This window comes from Caenorhabditis briggsae (genome assembly GCF_000004555.2).
Source record: "Caenorhabditis briggsae complete genome, chrIV, whole genome shotgun sequence".
In the NCBI taxonomy this organism is placed as follows: Eukaryota; Metazoa; Nematoda; class Chromadorea; order Rhabditida; family Rhabditidae; genus Caenorhabditis; species Caenorhabditis briggsae.
The window spans coordinates 4,174,564-4,185,684 of NC_013487.2; the positions used below are offsets into that span (position 1 = coordinate 4,174,564).

The 11,121-nt window shown below is 36.2% G+C and overlaps 3 protein-coding genes across 3 annotated transcripts; 2 read left to right on the forward strand and 1 right to left on the reverse strand.

Moving 5' to 3' along the window:
• Nucleotides 1-4,012: 4,012 nt before the first annotated feature.
• On the forward strand, nucleotides 4,013-4,935 carry CBG15082 (the record flags this gene model as incomplete). The annotated part of the gene is made up of 4 exons (XM_002632830.1): nucleotides 4,013-4,063; nucleotides 4,210-4,315; nucleotides 4,639-4,748; nucleotides 4,801-4,935. 4 exons carry the CDS (start codon nucleotides 4,013-4,015, stop codon nucleotides 4,933-4,935), a joined length of 402 nt encoding a protein of 133 aa, XP_002632876.1.
• Nucleotides 4,936-7,268: 2,333 nt separating this feature from the next.
• On the reverse strand, nucleotides 7,269-8,685 carry CBG15083 (the record flags this gene model as incomplete). Its single annotated transcript, XM_045235184.1, has 3 exons — nucleotides 7,269-7,550; nucleotides 7,600-7,803; nucleotides 8,533-8,685. The coding sequence occupies 3 exons, from the start codon at nucleotides 8,683-8,685 to the stop codon at nucleotides 7,269-7,271; spliced, it is 639 nt and encodes a 212-aa protein (XP_045095610.1).
• A 1,221-nt stretch (nucleotides 8,686-9,906) lies between these two features.
• CBG15084 lies at nucleotides 9,907-10,254 on the forward strand (the record flags this gene model as incomplete). Its single annotated transcript, XM_002632832.1, has 1 exon — nucleotides 9,907-10,254. The coding sequence occupies one exon, from the start codon at nucleotides 9,907-9,909 to the stop codon at nucleotides 10,252-10,254; it is 348 nt and encodes a 115-aa protein (XP_002632878.1).
• Nucleotides 10,255-11,121: the final 867 nt, after the last annotated feature.

Sequence of the window (11,121 nt, forward strand, 5' to 3'; positions counted from 1 at the left end):
TTTTAATTACGGAAATTTAGGTTCTCAGATTTTCAGTTTCAAATCTTTATTTTAAAACTTTTCATGTTTCAGGTCCTCGTTCGACAGAGGGTATTTTCATTTAATCATTTTTTATGAACCAGAATGAAAATAGTTTTCAGTCATACTTGAAAGTTCTTTACTATTGTTCTGAAACTGTCTGAAACTACTGAATAAGAATTGAAGCTTTTTTTTACGAGTATGTACTTGAGGTTTACTTCAAAACCTCTAACAGAAGAGCCGTCCACTTTGATCCAATTGATCTCGGTTCCGTGAAAGATATTGAAAAATGCTCAACTGGTGAAATAATTTTCATATCATAAAGAATCGAATGTTAGTTAACCACTTTTGATATCACTGACAAGACAAGAGATAAATTAGGCCAAATTTTACAAGTCATCAACTGTTTTGTGGAATTGAACAGCATATTAACCATTTTTTGAACTTCTTAAATTAAGATTGTTTTGAAACATTGAATTTTTTGAAATTTTTAAGACATAAGCATTTTCAATTTATATTTTCAAAGCGTCAGATACTTCTTAAACTTACCGTAAAAATAAGTGTGACCTAGAAAAATTCCGAAAAACTAGGATTTACAGTAAATACCTTAATTCTTCCACTTCAAGCTTAATTATCACCATTTCAGTAAGAGATATCAATAACTTATTAACTGATAAACTGATTATCATATTATCATCAACACTTTTGTAGTTTACCGTGTTTTGATATCTCTCACAGAAACCGAGATAATTGAGCTCAAACTAAGGCATTTGTATATCCCTAGGATTACTGTACCTTTTGTGACGTAACCAAAAATTTTTATAAATCCCAGTAAGTCCCACAATCTCCACGAAATCCCCCAACAAACAAGTCTCCCAATCCTTCTGTTCCACTTCTACACCAACTTTTCGAAAATTCTCTCATTTCATCCACCATCGCCGTCTTAAACCCTTGTCGTCGTGTCATAATCAGTATAGATCCTAGAGGAAAGATGTTAGATCCTAGAGGAAAGATGTGATAAGATATGTGCCAAGGTATCAAAGTGTACGAACAACAAAAACCGATGGATTTTTGAAATCTTTTGGGGGTATTAAAATTGCTCTGCACAAAGCTCCACCCCTCTTTCTACTAATCTAGACTTTTTCGAGATTCCGACTTGTTCATTGGCATGTTTATGGTTTGGAAACCAGTTCTAACGTCGTCTGAATTTTTACTAGTATTCCAATTTCTCATTCCTCGTCACCTTATGTAATTTCCAAAATTTCTTCTACACACACGCAAGGTCCCTTCATAGGTTACACTCTAATTATAGGTTACATCCAAAATTCTATATTTTTTGATTATTATTCTTCCCAAAATATCCAAAGAGACACGTAGCGTAGCATATAATGCCCTGTGACATTTGCATAAAAGATCGCTGATCGTCGCAAAAAAAACACAATTTCTACGTCTAAAAAATGAAGCCCTAGTAGTTGGGTGGGGTGGATGGAAAGAAACAATTAGGAGTTCTTCGATCTTTTTTGTGCGGTGGTGATAACGAAGAATTTGAATCAGAAGCCTTTGTGTCCCTTTAAACTTTAAGGTTGGCGATGTTATTCCAAATTGTGTCCGAGTAGCATAATCCAACAATCAGAAATCCTCTAGTATTTTAAACCAAACTAATTTTCCAGCGTTTCTGTTCAACTTTCAGCTTTCTAGCTCTCTTTGAACCTGAGATACAGCCATCTGAAGTTTGAGAGGCTAGAGACGCCAGACGACGAGACACACTGTGTCTCTAGCTTCCAGCACTTTAAATTCCTATATCTCGGTTTCTAGAAAAGCTTGAAAGATGAAATATGGACAGAAAAATGTAAAATTTTAAGGATAATATTTTAAAACCAGAAGTACACCAACCAAAAAGTAGTTTTGTTTCCGATAGCCTTTCTTTAAGCTCAATTAGCTCGATTTCTGTAAGAAATATCAAAATGCTGTTAACTAATAAAATGTAGATAATTTTAAGGCAAACATTTTATTAATTTATTTACTTTTGATATCTTTTTGGAAATTGAGATAATTGAGCTTTTTTCTGCTCGCGCCACAGTAGCCAGCTGTGGCACAAGCAGTAAACTCGACACCTCCAACGGTGGGTCCACAAGCTCGACTTCCCGAGAGGCCCCGCACCTTTAAACCTTTAACAAACTTGTTTTTGCCAAGAGCAAATTGCTGTTTGATCATAAAAAAACTGGGGAAAATGTCAAATTGGAATGTTTTCGAAACTTTTTTCTCTGAAAAATTAAAAATAGTCAGTGTATCATTCATAAGTTTTTTGTTCTTACCTAGATGACCCATTCTTTTTAAGGCATACTCTTTGATGTGTTAGAGACGAAATGTCGCAAGTTTTGAGAAATTTGAGAAACTTGGACCCCGCGTTTTGCGCGGTTTTTTGGGTCGTGAGAGAGCACGAGAGCACCCGGATGTGTGTTTGGATGTGTATACGATTTTAATACCGCGGCGTTTTTTGATGAGCCCGCTTGGATTTGTTGTAGTTTTAATTCCGCATTGATTCCTCGGTTTTGGCGAAGGAAAAATGTGTGTTTGAGTCTCTTTGAGAATCATAGTTAGGGTGTTTTTCGATTCACTATATTTCACGAACGATTTTCTTTGGATTTCTTGTAAGTTTATGTAAATTCCAGTTTTTTGTTTTTTTCTTGGATTTTTCATCGTTCTGAATCATATCTTTGTAGGATTCGGAGTAGATGCGTCTAGATTTTTTCTTGGTTTTTCAAGCTATGTAGCTTCTAGAGACTTTGGAATTTTTAAAAAATCTTATTTTTATCTTGTAGAATTCAATAAATGCTACAAAATCCAATTTGAACTGTTTCAAAATTTGGATTTTCAAGCGAGCTATGAGAGATACTGTAAAACCTCTCAGCCATTAACATTAAGCCAATTTATCTCATTTTCGGTAAAAGATATCAAAAAGTGGCTAACTAACAAAATGTTTCTTATAACTTCAAAATGATTTTCCCAGTTGACCACTTTTTGATATCTCTTACAGTAACCGAGATAAATAGGCTCAAAGAACACACCTAGAGGCGTGAGGCGCAACAGCGAGACATTCTAGCTTCTCTCCGTCTCCCCCAATTGTAGGTCATACATTTGTCATAAATCCCTTTGTTTTAAGATCCCATTGATCTAAAAAAACTAAAATTTTTGAGTGGGATGTGAATCAGAAATCCTCAAATGACTCGTAGTAGAAGCTTAGAGTATGACACTAAAATTTCAAAAATCTTTTTAGTGTCGTGTGTATTTTTCAAAAATAGTCTTCTTCTTCTTTTTGCACACACCTTCTTCCTCCTCCTCCCAAATTGTATGGCCTCCAGCCGGCGACATCCAACCCCACATAGATTTTGACGTCGGTTAAGAACTGCCCAGTATTTAAGCATCCATTGGGTCTTCTGGAATTTCAGAACATACTCAGAAGACACCAAACAGCCCTTAGTACCACCTAATTATAGAGTTCTCCTAAGCGACCACAGTTTTCATATCATGGACTTGATTTTTGAGACGTTAGCGCTGAAGGTGATAATTATATTTTTTCACGAATTCGAAATTCCACCTACGCCTTTTTCGGTCTCATTTTTCATTTTTCTTTTTCTTCCTATTCCTTGCTAATCAAAAAAAATTTATATATTCGTTCCAATTTGGCATTTTGTAAATATATACGAATTCGACAAAAAAACGCACCACCCCCTTCTTCTCGCCTCTTATTATTTTTTTGTCCTTTCCTTCTAATCCCACGTCATCAAGACAGAATCATCTGCTTCCAGCTCTCCTACCACAACGGACCGAACGCTGCTGCTCATCCGGCCGCATTCTCCCGTCGAAAAAATTTTGCCCCCCATATTTTGTTTAAAACGCCAACAACGAAGAATACGATATACAAGGTGTCCACTAACTGTCAGGATTTCTTCGATAGGTATACTGTGTAATGCAAACAGATGAAAATACTACAATGCCGTTGGCACGGATAGCCCGCGCATACTATCAGATGGCCACGAAAACGGTGAGTACCTTGAACTCGTGGGAACCAATTCTCCAGAATGACCTATTTCCCGGTCAGATGACGTGGGACCTTTGGGAAGGGAAATTTGAGACCCTAATGTACCTAATGTTTTGTGACGTTTCAACTCATCCCAACTCTTCTTGCAGACTCGATATTTGTTCAGTGACTCGCGGCAGAGGATCTTCGCCTATATCATTATCTTCCTTTGTTTTCTGACGCCCTCTTCCACCTCATTTGTGCTTTATTCAGGAAGTGAGTTTGAGGAAAATAGTGTGGGTTAGTGAGAGGGTGCAGAGAAGCTAGAGTGTCTCCTTATCTGCGTCTCTCTTTTTATTTTTTTTCCTTGTTTTAAACTGTTTTGAATAGATCTTGCTAAACATTTTGAAATGATTTGGACTTGTTCTACAAAACTAAATGTTCTTTAAAAAACTAGATGCTAACTTCAAAGTTGGCACTGCTCAACTTGGCATCTAGAGACGGGAAGCACCGAGAGCGAGACACTCTAGCTTCTCTGTGTCTCCTCCCTTTACCCCTTTTATTTCAAATTTACAGTACTAAATTTTCTTTATTTTCAGCAACGGCAAAAATCGAATATAAAGATGTGAATATGCTGAAGGAAATGCGATTAGAAGATAGGAAAGTGATATTCGAATTTTGCAATTTGGTCGTTAAATTCCCACAATTGGTAAGTTTCCCTTTTTCCCGTTCTCCTTTATTTTCAAATTCCATTTTTTCAGCTCATCAAAAAGATGACCCACGAGCAAGTACGGAAATCGAAGCCAATTTGTGAACAACTCTTATTGGGTATCGCCAAAGTCAGAGAGCAAGAAGCACGTGCTCATCGAGCACATATTGATAGAGAATTACAATAGAGACGAAGCTCCGTAAAAAGTATCAAACCAGCCAAACAATTCGTGCCTTAAACAAAATGAAATCTCAAAAAAATTTTTGAAATGATCTCGAATTTTCCACCCCCTTCCTATTCCGGTTTATTGTCCAGTGAACAGTTTCAAATCAGTATTTTGTGTCATCAGTGAAAAACAAACCCCCACAAAACTCCTCCATTTCAGTTCTCTTGTTCTTCAGTTGTGTATTTCACTTACGTCGTATATTTTCCACTTTTTTTTGTGTAAATAAGGTTTTCATTCTCTCGGTCGGTTTCTAAACCTTGTTGCCTTTTTTCGTTTTTTTTCTCTTTGCTCTCACCAATCAAAGACATATAAAAAATTTTGAAATCTAAAACTTTTTTTATTTATGAAATTGTGAAAAGTAACACAAAATGGGTATGAGACCTGTCAATTCAGAAAAAAAAATGAAATTGGAAACTCATGAATTCCTCGAAACAGAAAAGTTAGAACATAAAGAACTGAAATGTGTAATACAGTACCAGACAAATACATAAACCATTTTGACTTTTTCTGTAATAATAGTCAACTTCAAAGTAGTACGCAAGTAGTCCACAAATTTTCGATTTAATTGAACATCTCAGAGTATACTAAACAGAATTAGAGCTTCAATTTTGTAATTGCCAACTTTTTTGTACAAATCCCACCAAGAGATATAACGGTTTTAAAGTGGAACAACTCCCAAACTGCTATCAGTAAATATTTAAATAAACTTTTCTGCACAACAACGACACATCAAAAAGAGTTTTTTTTTTCTCGGGAATCAAAAAGATCTGCTAAAGTATAAGCATCTTTTTGAAAGCTATTTTCGGTTTGCAAAAAATGACGGGAAATTAGTTTGTTGGTTTGTAAAAGAGCACAACCAATACTCAATCTTTTTTTTCCTAAAAAAAACTTCTTCGAAATTTTGTTATATTCGTAACGTTTATGATAATGTTCACTTCAGTTGATTCATTGTTCGTAGACATTTATGAATGAAAATAAAAGCATTTCAGCAACATACAGTGTTTATGAAATAGTAAACTATACTAGTCGTTTTGGTTTAATGGATCATGGAATTACTAAAATCGAAACAAAATCTCTTGTGATAGCTTTAGGAAGTTTTCTTTGGTACATAATGCACCTGATGTGTTTTCGAGGCTATTTACCATTGTGTTCTAACTTTCGTAAGTTGAGTTTTCTAGGCCACCAACTCTTTTGGTCTATAAATATCCTGATATTTATGGGGTGGGGTTCTACCCATTTAACAAGGTGGCCTGCATTTTGCAAATTGATTTTTCTAGGACGTCGGGTCGGATTGCCTAAAAAATCTTCAGTCGATCCACAATCTAAATGACGAAAGCTATTTTTGACTTACAAAATAATGGAAAACTAGTTTGTTGGTTTGTGAAAGAACAACCGACGCTTATTCTTGACCATACTTTTTTATTCAAGAACACTGCTTCAAAGTTATGTTATGTACACTGTAACGTTTGGGACAATGCTTATTTGAACAAAAACGATGAGTTCAAAGATAAATGGTAAGATCAATCACTTCGTATTTTCCCGTTGCCACGGTGTTTTCGCGTTTCTCAGAGATTGTGTCTTAACCTTTTTTTAAAGTTTCAGTTAAGCTTTGAAGGTAAGTCCTGTACACAACAGTTCTGAAATTTTCTGAAAATATTCAACAGAAATAAAGCTTTAATTTTCTTCTGTAATACCTTTAATAGTGGGGCCTCATACCATAATTAAAACAATTTCCAAAAAGTGAGAATTTGTTTCGAATCCTCGAATTATTCCAAAATGAATAATTCCCAAATGGGTTGTAATTTTCAAAAAATATCCCAGAAAAAGGTTTACCAGTAAAGATTCAAGTTGTCTGACAAGAATATTGTGAACAATAAGATATGCTGAAGTATAAAAATTGTTATTTTTGGCTTGCAAACTGACAAAATGATAAGAAGATGAAACATTCAAAAAAGCTGTGTCAGTACTACTATCGTTAAATCATCACAAATGAATGCAGATGTCCCTAACATATTATCGTCATACACAGGGAGTCGAACCAGTTATTGGTGGGCGCGGCAGTTGCCCGCGTTAACCCCGAGACCACCGGTGTCGAGTAAAGAGGCAGCAGAGAAGGCGCATAAGAATGCGAGGGAAAGCGGGAGGCGGAGGGGGAGGACGACAAGATGGAGGGGAACTGTGATTGGTTGGGAATTGATAGTTTTTGGTGGGATTTTCTGGAATTTCCAGATTTTTTAAAAGAAGGAAAAAATAGAGAATGATTTATTTCAAAAATACAGTTTTGATCTCATTATTCAACTCAAAAGATGCGCATATTTCTCAGGCTGAAACTCTAATTTCATCTGATTCTTCTCAATTTTTTCCAAAATTTCTTTTCCATTGCTGAACATTTCAAAAAGGTCCACTCCAGCATGTACAGCAACTATCAACGCTTTTTGGTCTTCTTTGGAACATTGTATTTTGGAAGCAACACAGAAAGAAACAGGTTTCAAGTAATCTAGAACTTCTGAATCCTTGGGAACCATAGAATTAGCACAATCAGTAAATTTGGGTTCGAGGTCTTCCTTTAAAAAAATCTATAATTAAAGGTATTGTGCTCCACTGGACTTGTGGAGACGGACTCACCTCTGATAAGCAGATAAATGCTTCTCCATAAATTTGATCTCCAATAAAAACTGCGCCATCTAGGAAGTACTTTATGAAGATTGAAGTGGAACAGTTTGAGGATTTTATAAAAGAAGATATGGATTTGAAGTTGTTAATTAGGGAAATCATAAGTTTTCGGTTGTAGAGAATATCAATATTTCCGAATTCAGCGTCGTGTTGGTTCTGAAAACTGGTAAGACAGTCATGTTTGTGGCTGAAGGGCTCTTAAATTTTGAGCTAATTTTTCTCGTTTGCTGTTAGAGATATTGAAAAGCGGTCAACTGACAGAATGTTCCTCATAATATGAACAATATTTTGTTAGTTAAATATTTTTGACATATTTACTGGAAACGAGATAAAGTTATTTAAGATGATAAAATTGGAGAAAAACAGTTTAAACTTTTCAAAATGAAGTTAGTGAAGCAGAAAAAAAAAATTTTCAAGCGTCTTTTTTTTAAATTTTTAAGACTCCAGGGTTTTCAAAGATTCTAATTTTCAGATTTTTGAAAATATATGTCAGAATGATTTATTGGACTGACATAAGAACAATTTCGGATTGCCGATTTTTCGGAGAGTTTGGAATTTTCTGGAAATGATATTTCCAAAGCTGGAAAACTTTATAATTGAACAATTTCTGGAATTTAAAGGATTTTTCAGATGTCCTGGATTTTTAAATTTTCAAAAGTTTCGTTGAGATTTAGATTTTTCTAATTTTTTTGATTTCAAAAAATTCGTAATCAGAAAAAATGTATCTTTCTTTTACTTTTTAAAAATTATAATTTTCGGTAGTTTTAATTTTTCCGGAAATAATTTTGTCTGGTTGCTGAAATGTTTGGATCTCTTTGGAATCTTAAAAATCTTCAAAGTCTTGGCATTTTCAAGATTTTCTTAATTCCACCATTGAAAAATTACCTTCGTTTCCTTCAACTTCTTCACCAAATCTTGAGCTTCAGCTAAGCATTCCTTTGACCCTTGTGTTATCAAAATATTGAACAAGTCCGGAATATCAGATGCATTTGACACAGTGAAAAATGGAATCGCTAAAAAAACCAAATATAGTTTCATGATTTTTTTACAGAAAAGATATTATCGTTTCATACGATCCATTTTGCTGTTTTATAGCTTTTTTGAACAATACTGCAAATGTTGTCTATTCAAAATAATACAATTTCTCTATGAATCATTTTTTTGTTTCTTTGGAAATCAAACAGATGATGGTTGAAGAAAAAACAAAAAAAAGTCCCAGATCATGTCATATGGTACTGTATGCTTTTGGAAATTCATGGTTGTAGAATTTGATTCAAGTTTGACTTCGCAGTTTCAATGGTCACTCAAAGAGGCGGTTTTTTGACATACAAAAAGTGATACTCTTTATAACCTATAAAGAAGATATCACTAACCATAGCCAAATTTATCTCGGTTCCAGTAAAGGGTATCAAAAAGTTGTCAACAGACAAAACATTTTTGACATGATGGCCCACATTTTGTTGGCTGACCACTTTTTGATATCTTCTATAGAAACCGAGATAAATTGGCTCAAAGTTAAGACTATATTTTCAACTTGTTACATTTCCAATAAAAAAACAGTTGACTTAAGATGTCTATGAAGTATAGTAGATTTTGTGAAATGAGACTGAAATTTTTAAATTTAACTAAACAAAGATAGAAATTCAACTTTGTAGATGATATATTTTTTGTGAAAATGGGATAAACAGTTAGAAGTGGTTACGATTCGAAGCTATTTCTGGAAGTTTTGGTACTTGGTCAGTTCCAGTATATCTCATTTGGATGAATTTTTCCGAAAAAGTTGTCAACTACAATATTAAAGCTTTTGTTTAGTTTGGTATACTTGGTAGTTTTCAGATTCACAAGATTTCCCAGAATATTGAAAATAATAAAATTGAAAAATGTTTCAATCTGAAATTGTTTTCCAGACAGAAATTCGGTTGGTCAAGTTGAGGACTTTTTTCTGATGGCTCCAAAATCGAATAACTACACAAAACGGCAGAAAAATTTTTTTGGGTTGTGGTGTCTGGAAGTTTTCGTAAATTTTGAAATTTTTTGGCGATTTCAAACTCATCATGAATTTCTTCGCATTTTAGACAAACTGCTGCGCTGAGACCTGGAATTTTTCGGGCACAGTTCTAGCTGTTGTGACTGGAAAAAGTCATGTTTATTGCGGAAAAAGAGTTACTGATAGAAGTTGACTGATAAGAAAATGTCTATCACGTATGTCTTTTTTATTACCCAAGTTTGAGTTTGAGGTACCGCCGACAACGACGAACAATGACACCAGTCAACGACGACTTGTCGCGTGCTCCCTCTTCTGAGCCCTTGGAAGGACCGCCCCCGCCCACTACTCGTCCACCGCCGACCCCAGACCCCGAATCATCGTCGCCAACGAAGTCGCCACCGCGCAAGCTGCCCTTTCTGAATACTCAAAACCTGAGAAAACGCGGACGGCCCAAGGCAATCTCTGCTTCCGAAACCCATGTCAATGCCCTTCTAATTAGAGTAGCCGCTCTCGAAGCCAGAATTGAACGTCAAGATAAAAAAATCGCCTCTCTCGAAGCTACGATCAAGGCCGCTGAAACAATTTCCGGGAACAATTACGATCCACCAATTACGATCTAGCGAGCAAAGTGTCATCCCAGCTGGAACTTGCCGCCAACCTGAAGAAGCTGGAGCAAAAGTCGCATATCGCCGTCATCGAAAATTACCCGGACACGAAAGTCGATGACCAACAAGGAATTGATAAGTTATTCATTGAAAGCATTATTGAGCACTTCCCTGCCGATCTTCCCAAACCAAAACCGACCGATAATTTTAGAGTAAAATGCCGCAACACTGAAACCTATGCCCGCCCCTTGAAAGTCCGATTTTCGTCCCAAACTGATCGTGATTCTTTTATTCATAATTTCTCGAAATCCATGCGTTCTATTCCCAACTTTTCCCCCACTCCCCGACCTATCCGATGTCGCCGCGACATGACAAGCGAAGAACTTGCGGTTTTACGTGAGCTTCGGAAAAAAGCCTTTGAGGCTAACGCCCAAGCCGGTGTTATCAAATATTTCGTTAGAGACCTTACTATTGTTGAGAGCCCAAACCCCAGACCCCTTCCCAAAGCCCCTGCACAGGGAACCGCTCCCTCCTCTTCTGCCTAGGAAATTAGCCACCGGACCCGCTCGGACATCTACCATCATGATACCACATGCATGTCTCAACGTCTGTTTAAAAGTATAAATGTCCATTCAAATGTTATTGTCTGTCCAACCGTGGCACCTTGTCCCGTCTCCGATATCTCCCCGTGTCATATTGCCGCCCCAGTTCTGTCCCCCTCTCCCTTGAAACCCCTCCCTAAAACGAACCCTTTACCCGCTTCCGCAGTCAAATCAGCTGTGATAAATCTCTCCTGCAAACTCTCCAATGTCAGATCTATAGCATCTGCAGAACGCCTCCAAGTACTTCACTCTGACATGCTAGATAACCAGATCGACCTTC